We start from the raw sequence: 14,392 nt of genomic DNA on the forward strand, positions 1-14,392 counted from the left end.
AACTCTCTTCTTTTTTTGTTGTTGCTATATTAGGTCTGAAACATGATATATAGGTTAACGTCAGTTTGACCGGAAACGTATTTTTATTTTCAATTCTGCTTGAGCCTCTAGGTTGTCTTAATTATCGAACAATAATTCTTCTTTCCCTTCGGTTATCAAATCCGAGTGATCCTTTTATATTTCCAATTTCCACGTGTAGAAGGTCTATCGGCGCGGCCCGCTAGTTGTATAGAGAGCCGCGGGCGTCCTACATAGGGCAGCGTAAGCGTGACGCAAAATCGATATATCCGCTCACTACGACGAGCCTGGTTCCGCTCGGGTTGTGGATGGTTAATGCGCTCCAATCCCGTGATAGATATGATTTTGATTCGAGCCGACTGATTCATAGATTTATAATGTAGCGCGGGGGATTCACGTCGATCGCTAACCGACGGTTCCGTAGCCTAGCCCCCCGTCGTCGATGTTCGCGGACGATTACGCAGAGGAACGAGGCAGATTGATTTCGAAAATGCACAAAGTGGGTACGAAAAAATATAATTTTCTTCGAACTAAATGAAAAATGACATTCTACGTCCTAATTTCCGAACGAAAATTCGCCCGTTTTTGAAGTAATGTGCTTTTCGTCCTCATACACTTTTCGTCCGCGTACACTTTTTCCAGGCAAACGCTTTCGTACGGTTGTTCGTCACCCATGCTGGATAGTGGGTCCTATTGAATCAATTTTAGGAATACAGAATTTGATGAAAACATGCGTGCTCGAGACAATTACTGTCATTTGATGTTGTCCAATTAATTCTCTACGAAATCTGCTAGATTTCACGAGTGTTTTGAATGTTTGTGTTCATTGAAAAAAAAGCTCGAGATGGTTGGTGGTGTAGGATCAGAGAGATATACAGGAAAACGATGCTCTATCAGTTCGCCGACGTTTCGGAAAAATTTATTTCAATCCTCAGGGGTCTACAAAGTTTGTGGAGAAACATAGTTTAACATTCTGTAGATGTTCACAAATAAGAAGGAAAAATGAGCTGTACTACAAGTTACTGACTAGAAAATATATCACAGAAAAGATGGTTTTCTATAATTTGGACACATGAAACATTACACAATTCAAAATATTTCGAAGACTAAAAGTTAAAATAACGTTCAAATACATAAATAATGTACTTACAGGCTAAGCAATTGTATCTTTCCAAAATCATCAAGTAAAAATGCAAAAAATCTCCAATATTTCGTGTAAAAGGAATCATATATGACAATGGAAATGCGGAGACAAAACAAAGCGACCGATGCACAGAGTGTATATCGACATTCTCCAGTTCACCGTTTCTTTGATTTCACCTTCGTCTATCGACATACAATCTGTGCATCGGTCGCTTTGTTTTGTCTCCGCATTTTAATCGTCATATATGATTCCTTTTACACGAAATAATGGAGATTTTTTGCATTTTTACGTGATGATTTTGGGAAGATACAATTGCTTAGCCTGTAAGTACATTATTTATGTTTTTAAATGTTATTTTTACTTTTAGTCTTCGAAATCTTTCAAATTGTGTAATGTTTCATTTGTCCAAATTATGAAAATCCATCTTTTCTGTGATATATTTTCTAGTCAGTAACTTGTAGTACAGCACATTTTTCCTTCTTATCTGTAAACATCTACAGAATGTTAAACCTTGTTTCTCCACAAACTTTGTAGAACCCTGAGGATGGAAATAAATTTTTCCGAAACGTCGGCGAACTAACAGAGTATCGTTTTCCTGTATATCTCTCTGATCCTACACCACCAACCATCTTAAACTTGATTTTAATGAACACAAACATTCAAACCATTCGTAAAATCTAGCAGATTTCGTAGAGAATTAATTGGACAACATCAAATGACAGTAATTGTCTCGAGCACGTATGTTTTCATCAAATTCTGTATTCCTAAAATTGATTCAATAGGACCCACTATCTAGTATCGGTATCTTAGTGACGAACAACAGTACGAGAAAAGTTTGCCGACGAAAAGTGTATGCGGACTAAAAGTACTTCAGAAATAGTTTGTGAACGCAACCCCTGCGTTAACCGAGTTCGCCTTAACGACCTTACTTACACGATTTTCACCCCGCGGGAAATTAGATTCCACGAAAAGTAGGGTTAACCGACCCGCGCCGCCTGACCGATGACGTCTGGCGTCCGCGACGTCTGCCCGGCCAATTAAGCCATCACAGACGATCAATTAGGAACGCGGCGTCGTCCCTTTCGACGTACGTCCGCCTCCGACTGTCTGGAGGACTTTCTCTTTTACCGGGTGGCGGATATATAGGGTAATTTATCACAAAGGACAGTTGACAATGTGTGTACCTACGTTTACGTTTTCATTATACATTCAAAGGGTACACTATAAATGTTTACCGCCGATAAACGACGCGGTTTGTCATGAAAGTTTGAAAAGTTGCTGATCACCTGTCGATTTTCGCCTTGTCCAGTTGGCCGACGCCCCGTATCCCGTGGTGTTACGTCTGGTATTGTTTACACGGGCCGGCAAGGCGAAATTTCCCACTTGAATTATTCATCATCGCTTTATGCAGATTTATGTGACTATACGTATAAAGAGATGCGCCCCGTACGTTAGATTGAAAGAGATCATTAGAAGTGCCGGTGTGAAGCTTGAGGTCAAAAAAGTAAACTAGAGTTGAGCAATAAATTAAAAGAAAGAAGATGTCCATCGAAATTGTGGAAATCGAAAAATTGGAGTATCGAGCCATCATCAAGTACCTGTATTTAAAAGGGTTAAGAAGTAAGCGGATTCACGAAGATATGCTTAATACCCTTGGTGATCAATGTCCTTCGTATGCGACCGTGAAAAATTGGACTGCAAGCTTAAAAAAAGGTACATTTTCCATTGAAGATGGATGACCGATTGGGAAGGCCAGTTTCTGTGTCAGTCCCCGAAAATATCGATGCAGTTCATGACATTATTTTATCAGACCGTCTAATTGGGCTAAAACGGATATCTGAAGCACTGTATATTTCATACGAACGCGTTCATCATATAGTTCACGTCAATTTGGACATGAGAAAAATTGCTGCAAAATGGATCCCCAAATGTTTGAATGTTGACCAAAAGCGTGCAAGTGTAGAAGCATCGCGTTCGATCTGTGCTCGATTTGAAGACGATGTAGACTTCTTAAACCGAATTGTTACTATGGATGAGATTTGGGTGCATTTCTACGATCCAGAAACAAAGCAACAATCGATGGAATGGCGACACTCTGGTTCTCCAAGACCTGAGAAGTTTCGTGTCCAAAAATCTGCTGGAAAAGTTCTTGCTTCAATTTTTCTAGGATTGCCATGGAGTAATCATGATTGAATTTTTGGACAAGGGTAGAACAATAATCGGAGATTACTATTCGACATTACTGACCACTCTAGGGGAAAAAATTAAAGAGAAAAGACGCAGAAAGCTATCAAAAGGTGTTTTGTTTTTACAGGACAACGCCCCCGCACACAAATCTCATGTTGCCATGGAAAAAATTCGCGATTTAGGGTTTGAATTACCAGAACACCCTCCTCATTCACCAGATTTGGCTCCATCCGCCTATCATCTCTTTCCTCAACTGAGAAAAAGTTTAAAAGGTCGTAAATTTTCTTCCAACCAGGAGGTAATAAAAGCTGTGGAGGTTTGGTTTGCCGAGCAAGAAGAAACATTTTTTTTGAGAGGTCTTGAGACGTAATAAATTTATCCAATTAACAGGAGAATATGTATATTTGTTTGGTTCTCAAGTAGGCTAAGAATTTTTCAATATATCCTCGTATACGTATAACTTAGGAACTGTTGGAAGCGAGACGGATGTGGAAACGCGATGCTACCAGGTCTTCCGATCCTCTGATAACGATCGGTATATCACGTACCGTCCGCGAAATGTGACGACCGTTTGCTACGAAGTCGCCAGGGTCGCATCGTAATCTTCAATTGGAACGGACGTCGCCGACCTTGCATTTTCGCACGCATCGCGATCTGTCGATCCGAGGCCCGAGCGATCGTCGAACGGGACCTTGACGAGGAAACGCCCCGGCCGATTCAGATCCCACGGTCGGAGATCCTACCGGCAGGTCTACCGGGGAAAATCTCGCCGGTTGTTCGTGAAAGAGGTCGCTAATTTCGTGAAATGAAACGTCGAATTTATTTTTTTTGGCAATGGTCGCGTAAACGGCAAAAAGTGCCGAAATTGATTTTTTTTGGAAACTATTTTAGGCGACTTTTACGGCTTAGATCTCGAAGTTCTATACCATTACGAAAAGGGCGTTTGGTAGGGGCGAACTCTCGTCATTATTATGTTTTTTGCATCATGAAACACGTCGGGGCATACTCCCAATGAGATGGTCGATTTCATCTAAGTTATCTCATCTCAGGCAACTTGTATCTTATGCCGAAGTATTTTTAGAGTCTGAGGATTGTGGAGGATGTTCCTTTTTCCCACAATGTGCCAGCAGTGTTTTGTGAAGACTTGAAATTCTGTCAACATGTGGTTCTGCACTGCTGCATTATCGTGTTCAAAAAGTATCTAGGTTGAACAGCGCCCGAATATAAGACAGAACCTTTCAACACCTCTTGGTTGCATTGCAAGGCTATCATGCAAACCTACCCTGGAAGCTACGAGCCGAAGACAAGGTTCCTCGGTGTCTGGGGTGTTAGCGACAACCAGTGAAAGTCAAAATCGACGTACACAAATTATATTTGTCGACTCGTACAAGGAAACACAAATGGCACTATTACAAAATTCGTACAGTGAAAGACTCGAGATCAGTGAACGGACGGAATGAAACAGGATCCGCTCTCAACGCGATACGGGGTACAGCCAGTACTTAAGATGCACATTTGACGGACAGCTATTGGACCTCAGCCTGGTTAGGGGATGAAATACGACGGCACAGTATTACGACGACTACTCACCTTTAGGCGCGTTCAGCACTCCCCGGGTATTCACACCAGCAGAGTGCTTCCCTAACCGAAGGGTAACGAACGGGAAAACTCCAAAGTGCCTTCTGTACCCCCCCGTAAACAATAGCCTCAAATACCATAATTTCGCAAGAGTGCTACACAAATCTTTCCAGAAAAAATCGACGATCTTGCCGTCTACCTAAATCTGTCCGTTGAACCTTCAAATTCTGCTCTATCATCGAAACGCCCCCCATCATCGATCCCCAAACCGACGGTAGCGTGTCGTAAAGCAGGTAGCCGACAGCGTCCCATCCTCGGATGCTTTTTTTTTCGGAGGGCGCGCTACTTACCCCGACCGATACCACGAGATCGCTCGTCTTCCTCACCTGTTAACTGGTTTTCGACCGGGCTCTGCGTCTCTCTCGCGGCCTTACGCGCCTCGCATACTAATGAGAGGGGAGTCTCGGGTCGCTAATTGCGTTAACGCGGCAATTCCGATACGGCGCTTCGGAGCCGACGTCGGCTGATTGAATAAATCGGTCGAGAGGCTAATGAGGCCGAACGTACGGGGTCTGGTCGGTAAGTTGGGGACGGGGTCGAGGGTTGAACGCTAACTTTGGCTTTTAATTGCCGTCTTCGATCCAGTATCAATATGGAGAGAACGCAGAGGGACGTCCAATTCGACCGGGACACCTTGTATATTTTCGATTTCAAGTCCGGAAGAACCTGCGAAAAGCTGTAGGTTCATTAGTATTCGACACGTCTCGAATTCTCATTTCCCTCGGCAGCTCCGCATGTTTATTCACGCTCTCGCGGCCCACTCGTTCGCCCCGCCGCCGTTACAACGAAAAAAACGCTAATGGAAATTCCTCCCGCATAGCCTACCGCGACGGGAGAAAATTAGTATTACGCTAGGTGAGAGGGGGAAACGGTTTTCTCGACCAACTCGAGCCCGCGGGACTCGGTCCTCGCGGTCCTCCTTTCTCACCCCTTTCGGGTGTCGCCTTTCCCTTCTCCGGAGTGACGTAGCCGGTTCGATTTGGGCCTGAAACGACGTTTTAGAAGTTTCAAAACCTCTGAATTTCCAAAACGAGATGATTTTATGCGATATTTATCCGTACATTTATGTTCTGGCATTCTATACAATGCCCAGGCATTGGCTAAAAAGGTCAGGCAATGTATGACATATTATTCATTTTAGGCATTATATAGAATACCTTACGCCTAGCAGGCAATGTATTCAAGCACAGGCATGCATTCCATATGATGACTAGGTGGAGTATGAAATGGACAAACGCATTCGTATTATTTCATACATTGCCTAGAAAAGTCAGGCATTCTATATATTGTATGAAATGCCCGAATTATACAAATTGCCGGTAAAATATAGATTCCTTAGATTCTGGAAACTGATGAAAATCTACAACATTAGAACAACTTCTCTCTTTTTCGTCCAAAGAATATTCTGCTTTAGCTAGCAATAGCGAGGTAGTCTTACCAGGGACCTAGGCATTACATAGAATGCCTGAAAAGGTCAGGCAATGTATGAAATATTATTCATTTTATATATTGCCTACGCATTCTATAGAATGCCCTACGCCTAGCAGGCAATATGTTCAAGCACAGGCATGCATTCTATATGATGCCTTGGAATTGTATACAATGCCTAGGTGAAGTATGAACTCGACAAACGCATTCGTATTATTCTGGAAACTACAACATTGGAACAACTTCTCTCTTCTTCGTCCAAAGCATTTCCTGCTTTGGCTAGCAATAGCCAGGCAATCTTAACAAGGGCCTAGGCATTGTATAGAATACCTTACGACTAGCAGGTAATGTGTTCAAGCATAGGTTGGCACTCTATATAATGCGTAGGAATTATATACAAAGTCTAGGTGAAGTATGAAATGGACAAACGTATTATTTCATACATTGCCTAGAAGAGTCAGGCATTATATACATTGTATAGAATGCCTGAATTACATATGGCTGGTAACATATACATTCCTTAGATTCTAGACCCTGATGAAAATCTACAACAGTGGAAGAACTTCTCTCTTCTTCGTCCAAAGCAATTTCTGCTTTGGCTAGCAATAGCAAGGCAATTTCACCAGGGGCCTAGGCATTATATAGAATGCCTGAAAAGGTCATTTTATATATTGCCTAGTCGTTCTATAGATACCTTATGCCCGGCAGACAGGCACAGGCGGGAATTCTATATAATGCGTAGTAATTATATACAATGTCTAGGTCTAGGTGAAGTATGAAATGAACAAACGCATTCGTATTATTTCATACATTGCCTAGAAGACCCAGGCATTGTATACATTGTATAGAATGTGTTCAATTCGGGCATTCTATACATTGTATAGAATGCCTGAATTATACACATTGCTCTTAACATATACATTTCTCAGATTCTCGAAACTGATGAAAATCTACAACATTGGAAGAAATGAACAAACGCATTCGTATTATTTCATACATTGCCTAGAAGACCCAGGCATTGTATACATTGTATGGAATGTGTTCAATTCGGGCATTCTATACATTGTATAGAATGCCTGAATTATACACATTGCTCTTAACATATACATTTCTCAGATTCTCGAAACTGATGAAAATCTTCAACATTAGAAGAACTTTTCTATTTTTCGTTCAAAGCATTTTCTGCTCTGGTTTGCAATAGCGAGGCAATCTCAACAAGGGCCTAGGCATTGTTTAGTATGCCTGAAAAGGTCAGGCAATGTATGAAATATTATTCATTTCACACATTGCCATAGGCAGGCATTTTATATGACGCTTAGGAATTGTATACAACGTCTAGGTGAAGTATGAAATGGACAAACGCATTCGTATCTTTTCATACATTGTATAGAATGCCTTAATTTCACATTGTCGGTAACGTAAACCTTCTTCAGATTCTGGAAACTGATGAAAATTTACAAGAGAGAAAAACACCGTCTTCTCCGCGGCGTGAAACGGGTCAAGGCGTCGACCGGAGAAAATGGACCACCTGTTGCATCGCCGGGTGGAAAGACGTCGAGACGCGACTCTTCCAGGTTTTCGCGCGCTCTCTTCCGAGAAAAGCGCGCTCTGATTTATTAATAGACCCCTTTTTACCGTCGTCGACGTTCGAAGTGTTTGTTTCCATCGGACGGGGTTTGATCATTCACGTGAACTATAGCGAGAGTGGGATGAAAATAATAGGTCGTCTTCGTTTTAGACTCGTTTTTGATGTTCTTTCTTCAACATGTAATCACTTTTAATTTGTTAACATGTGCCTAATTTAACGTCCATTTTATTGACCTTCGAACGATCTTGCCAAAGTTCCTGGCTCGCGGTTTTTCGACACGGTAGCACGTCGGTCTTTACAAGACGCTCCTTTTTATAGCGTCCACTCGAGGAAATGGGTCGAGTATAGGAAGTCGTTAGCCTCCGTCAACGAATCGGTACCTACCTATTAAACGAAGCTCGAAGATCTTATCGGAGACCGTACAAATTGATACAAACAACTGTTCTGTCTCGACGTCCATCATATCCGTCCCCCGCATTCGACGATCGTCATTATATCGTGACATATCGCAGATGTACACGTCCTCAGCTTTCTCCACTTCCCATATATCTTCTCCCCTTTTTCTTTCGAGCCGCGGAAGTGATTGGCGCCATCTGTGGAGCGAAACGCGACAGCTCCGAACGTTTTCGTTGTTTTCATCTCCCAAATAACCGTAATAGGCCATTCATTCAGTTCTTTCACTTTTATAAAACAGAATTTACTATTCATTCATCGAGAGTCTTACGCCAACTTCCTATTACCGATAAACATAGAAATTTGTGGTGACACATCCTTGAAACTGTCAGAATCACAGACGTATATGTCACGGTGGCAAGGTTTTAAAATCTGCGAGTAGGGGTCGGTAAATCGATAGACGACGAACCTTCAGACAAGCTCCTGGCCTATTACCACTAATAAAACTAAATTTTACCGTTTCTCTTCCAGCGATGCCGCCACCACGGACCTCATACTGAAGGATCTCAAGCAGAAGCAAGACGACGCGTCGAAAGACGCTCTTCTCAAGAGGTACCTGCAATGTCCCGCCATGTGTCGCATCGATGTCATCAAGAAGTTCATACGTAACAAATACAACGTAAACACGGATATGTTCCAAGTGAGTACCGAATTTTTTTTGCACGTTTAGCTAGCAGCATGTAGGTATGCGATCTAGGGCTTCGTAGTGCATGGATACTGCTGGAGGAATCGCCTTGAATCTCGCCTTGAATTCGAAAATTAATCCGGGTAGTGTGTTGTGCATGAGTTAGTGATGCACGCTTCTTAGATCAGTGGATGCAACGCAAGTATAGAAGGGCGGTTGAATATGTACGTTGATGTTCTTTCCAGATCGATATATTGTACAAGAGGGTGCCACTCCCCCTACCGGACCACTACACCCTCATAGACGTTGCGTATATATACACATGGAAAAGGGTAAGTTTCCCCGTTAACAAAAACGGCTTGCTTGACTCCGCAACCGAAGTATCTATATCGTTGATCGGACGTACATCAGGGCATTCGTTTTTTTTATCCTTATTCCGTTTACAGGTGTCTCAAATTCGATGTTCTCTGAAAGCGTCTAGAGAACTACAAGAAAATATCTCAAAAGATCCCTGATCTTTCTTCGAAAGAATCACAGAGCTGGTCATAGATATCTTGATTCGTTCGTTTCGTTAAAATTACTGTCCAGATTCAAATCCTGATTTACATGTTCTTTTAGCCCATCTTATGTTTGAATCTGATAACTCTTGTACGGAATGAAATATGTAGTTATAGGACAGCTGTTTACAAAGCAGTGGTCTTCCCAACGCTTCTTCACGAAAGCGAAAGCTGGACGCCCTACAGGCGACATATTAAACGGCTTGAACAAACGCAACAACGTCATCTAAGACAAATAATGGACATCAGATGGTTCCACTAAGTTTCAAATGCAGAAGTCTTGTAGCGCGCTAGTTGTATAACAATTGAGACTCAAGTAACGAGGGCTCGACTCAGATGGAGCGGCCACATTCTGAGAAGACACAAGACTCTCTAAAATAGCTTTTATGGCGAATTCACAGAGTTAGCTCGGAAACCAGGAGACCAGTATGAGCGGTTTAAGGATATACTGCATCAATCCCTAAAATCAGTTAATGCCAATCATAACTGGGAACAACTAGCGTTAGACAGATCACTGTGGATGTCTTTGGTCCACAGTTATAATGGAGACTCGAGAAGAATATAGCGGCGACCAGATCTAGTCGGTGACTATCCATGCCCAGAGTGTGGAAGGATCTGTAGGTCAGGGTTGGGTCTCTTCAGTCACAGGAAGGCACACAGTCTCAAGTAGCCCGAAGCCTAAGAAATTATAAGTTTCATCTCGAGCATAATTTTGTTCTTGAGTCTTTTTGTAGATTTATTCTCGGTAACGGGATACAGCAATGAATGAATGAATGAGTTACAGGATTGTCGACGTTTTCTTTCGCTACGGTTCGGTTGCGAGTCAAGTTCGGCCCTGTCCCCTTCGATCTACCCGGGCTAACTCGATTTTTTTTCCTTCACAGAACGAACCGATGCGTTTCTACTTCCGCATCATCGACAAGGGCAACGACGAACTGCCGGACCTGACCAAGGTGTTCCCGCCCGTCGAGGATGACGCTCCTTTCTTGCCGAAACCGCTCGCCCTCTCCACCCCCAACAAGACCTCCAAGAGACCCGCCACACCCCCCGCGCGGGAGAAGAGCAAAAAGACGCCGAAGAGGTGCGTCGTCTCCAAGAAGCCGCCGCTGGCCAGACCGGCCAAGAAGCAGAAGACCGAAGACGAGGAGAAGTCCAGTAAGAAAAACGAGTTTGATAACGACGACGACGACGATGACAGGGGTGGGAAGAGCGCGTCGGTATCGGAGTCCACGACGCCGAAGAAGACGCCGGCCAAAACCGACGTGGAGAACGGCGAAACGCCGGAGCCGGACTCCACGCTCGTGAAAAAGGAAAACGACGCCGGCGTCGCGTCGGAACACTGTGATAACAAGGTGTACACGAACATAACCTTGAACCGTTCGAACAACTTCGAGATAGTGACCAAGATCCAGAAGTTATCGGACAAGGACGGTCAGCAGATCGAGGTGAACATAATCGATAAGAGTGCGTGGCAGAAGGTCGAGTGTAACGTGTCGCGGTCTAACGTGGCCAAAGAAGAAGTGTCGGTAGAGACCAAAACGCCGGAAAGGGTGAAGGAAGAAGAACCTTCCCCTTCGAAACCGTCCCCGAACGTTGACCACGAGCCCGAGGTCACTTCCACCACCAACGACCCATCCCCGCAGGTCGCCGCCGAAGAGGAGGAATTGGAAAAGACCAAGTTCGAATTCCTCAAGTCCATCGAGTTGACCGCGAAGAAGGTGGTGGACAACCTGGCCAAACTGGTCCAGCAGCAGCAGCAGAACAACGCTCTGGCCTCCCGGGGTCAGCAGAACCTACAGACCCCGCCGAAACCCGAAGCGAAGAAACAGCCGAAACAGGAGACCAACGGTCTGAAGAGGAAGAACTCCAGTCCCGTCAAGATCGAGTCCAAGAGGACCAAGGTCGAACCCAAGAGAACCACGAAGATCATACTCCAGCAGAAGCCCGGTTACCCGCCGCTGAACCTGACGAAACCGTCGGAGCAGGCGGCGGCCGGTCCCGAAGAACTGATAAAGCAGAACAGGAACGAGCTCCGTTCGCTGTTCCAGAACTGCCGCCTGAACATACCCTCCTCCCTGTCCATCACGCTGAAGGAGAACGGCGAGACGTCCAGACAGCCGGTCCAGATGCCGCCCGTTCAGAACTTCATCGAGATACTGAAGATAGACGAGGCGTCGGGCACTCAGACGGTCACGCTGAAACGGGATGACGCCAAGAAACCGGAGCCCAACAAGCAGACGGTTCCTTCCGTTCCGGAACAGGCCAAGAGGAAACGGAAGGAATCGACGGACAAGCAGAAGGAGCAGCAGAGCTTCCAGAAGATCTTCGAGGAGTCGATCAAGAAGAACGGCCCGGAACCGGAGGCGCCTCAGTGTTCTTCGGGCAAGAGTAAGATCCTGGAGATCGCGCAGCAGCTGTACAAGAAGAACAAGACGACGGAACACGAGGCCAAGAAACCACCACCACCACCGGCAACGTCGAATCCATTCGTGATGACGCAGAAGCTGCAGAAGATCGCGATACCGCGACTGAACAACCAGAGGGTGGTCAAACCGCCCAAGAGGAGTCAGAAGTACGACAACGCGACCCATCAGACCCTGGCCAATCTGCACTCGAGCAGTCTCGGTCTGAACTACACGGTTTCCGTAGGGAAACAGACGAGGGATGTGATGAAATCGAACGGGGTCGTTTCGCAGTCGAAGACGGTCGATAGTCAGTCGTTCGGCGGTTGCGCGGATCAAGCCAAGCCCAACGCAGCTTTTCCGACGCAACCGGGTCTCGTATCCCCCAAGACCGATTCTAAGGCCGCGTTTTCGCCGAAACCCAGTCTAGGTTCCACCAACAGTCCCTCGGGCTCCCCCAGGGTCTTCTCGCCGCAGATGTCGCCGAAATTGGGCGCCAAAACGCCCTCGCCCAAACCCAAACCGCACCTCTCACCCAAACCCAAACCGAACCTCTCGCCCAAGCCCAAACCGAACGTCTCGCCCAACCCCTCGGTCGCTGGAGGTTCTTCGACGGTGCCGCCCTTGACAGCCAATGAGCTGCTGGAAAAGTACAACATCCAGAACCTGGCCCAGCTGTCGGCCAGCATGAACTTCAACGCTCAGGCGTATCTGAGCTCGATGTCGCAGAAGCAGATGTCCACGCTCCATCAGAGCATGCTGATGAAGCAGCTCGAGATGCACAGTCGGCAGAACTGGTTCAACATCAACCAGGCGCCGCTGTTGCAGTACGAGAAGTACCTGCAGACGTTGGGCGCCTCCAAGAACCAGCAGATCATGGGCAACCTCAAGGATAATTGACGAAAGGGTTGAGGGGCGCTCGTCGATCGGGTTTTTTCTTCTCGTTGTTATTATTGAGTTTGCGCTTTCGTCTTGGGTTTTCGACGTTTCTTATTTTCGGGGTCCTTTTTTTTTCGTTTTCGAGTTTGTACAGTATAGGTTCGTTAAGAGTTGTGCACATATCGCGGGGAAAAACCGCCGTTTCCCCGATTTTTCCCGTTTCGTATACGTAAAACGACCGAAGGTGAAATTGATTCAGATTTTAAGAGAGCAAATTTTAAAAAAAAATGTACATTGTTGGTTTTCCCGTTGGTTCGTGTCGAAAAGATGAATTGATTTCTCGCTTTGTTGAAATGTTAACTAAATTATTGTTGAATTTATTTTTGATTGTAAAAATGTAAAGTTACGTTAGTTTAAGGAGAATGTAAAATATTTTGCAGTTTTCAGTAAAAAATCTGAAATATATCATCGCTCTGTTTTTGTTATGCCCTACTCTTCGTTCTTCTTCGGCTGAAGGTAAGTCGAAAATTGTTCATTAGCGCACGATAAAAACTTGGTATAATCTACGATGGGAGATATGGGACACGGACGACAGTCAGAAGCTTTTGCGCACTCGTTCAAATTTATGATCAAGGCGATCACTATCATCCAGATAATGAACTCGTTCAGCGCTGCTCGGTAACACGAATCTAAAGCATTTTTTGCCGCAGTTCGTTTTTACATATTTTCCCGCGCTCATTTCAGTTTCCCGCACTAATGCTGGAAACTTATTTTTCCCACCTAATTCCGCTCTAGTGCGGAAAAATGATACTTTAGGAACTGAAAAGGGGATGATGGAAAAAAGGTCGTAGATTGTTGGGTCCATTCCCAAAAATGGACTTATCATAGATAGAATAATACTTTCAACTTTGCGTAAAGCGTCTTTTCCGTACGCAGCTGCTTGCTTCGCGTCCTACGGTCAACGGCTGTCTCGTGTCTAAAAGTATCGATTCCCGCACATGTTAGTAAAATAACTTTCTACTCCCGCGGGTTTTTACCTCCTTTCGCGCTCTCATGTCTGTTTCGAAAGTGTCTCTTTCCTGTACGAGTGTGGGAAAGTTATTTTTCCCCGGCTAGTACCGAAAATTGATACTTTATAAATTGAAATGAGTACAAGAAAATGGAGAAAAAGTCGTGGGTAAATAATATTTTCAACTCAATAATAAAGTGCCTTTCTCCCTCGTTGTAAGTAACTGCTTGCTTCGCGTTTTTCTGTCAACGGCTTAGCGTGCGGGAAAGTATCACTTTCGAAACTTGTTGGGAAAATAACATTCTTATGCCTTTACGTTTTTCTTATTTTCCCGCACTCATTTCCACTTTTCTGCAGATGTCTACCAATACGGTAAATAAATTTTTTCCCGGAAAGTGATTCTTTTCCGCACTCGTGTGCACAAATCAAACTGTTGAAACTGAAGTGTGTGGAGGAAAATGGAG

General features: G+C 44.6%; 1 protein-coding gene across 4 annotated transcripts in view; it reads left to right on the forward strand.

Annotated features, from left to right (window-relative positions):
* LOC123319815 (polycomb group protein Psc-like) overlaps positions 1-13,384 on the forward strand; it is a 129,863-nt gene extending 116,479 nt beyond the window's left edge. For all 4 annotated transcript variants that reach the window (XM_044906764.1, XM_044906762.1, XM_044906763.1 and 1 more), the window contains 3 exons: positions 8,928-9,096; positions 9,327-9,413; positions 10,523-13,384. In XM_044906764.1, coding sequence (XP_044762699.1) covers positions 8,928-9,096; positions 9,327-9,413; positions 10,523-12,940 — 2,674 coding nt within the window. In that variant the 3' untranslated portion in view covers positions 12,941-13,384. The remainder of the gene's footprint in view (positions 1-8,927; positions 9,097-9,326; positions 9,414-10,522) is intronic.
* Positions 13,385-14,392: the final 1,008 nt, after the last annotated feature.

This window comes from Coccinella septempunctata, chromosome 9 (genome assembly GCF_907165205.1).
Source record: "Coccinella septempunctata chromosome 9, icCocSept1.1, whole genome shotgun sequence".
Classification (NCBI taxonomy): Eukaryota; Metazoa; Arthropoda; class Insecta; order Coleoptera; family Coccinellidae; genus Coccinella; species Coccinella septempunctata.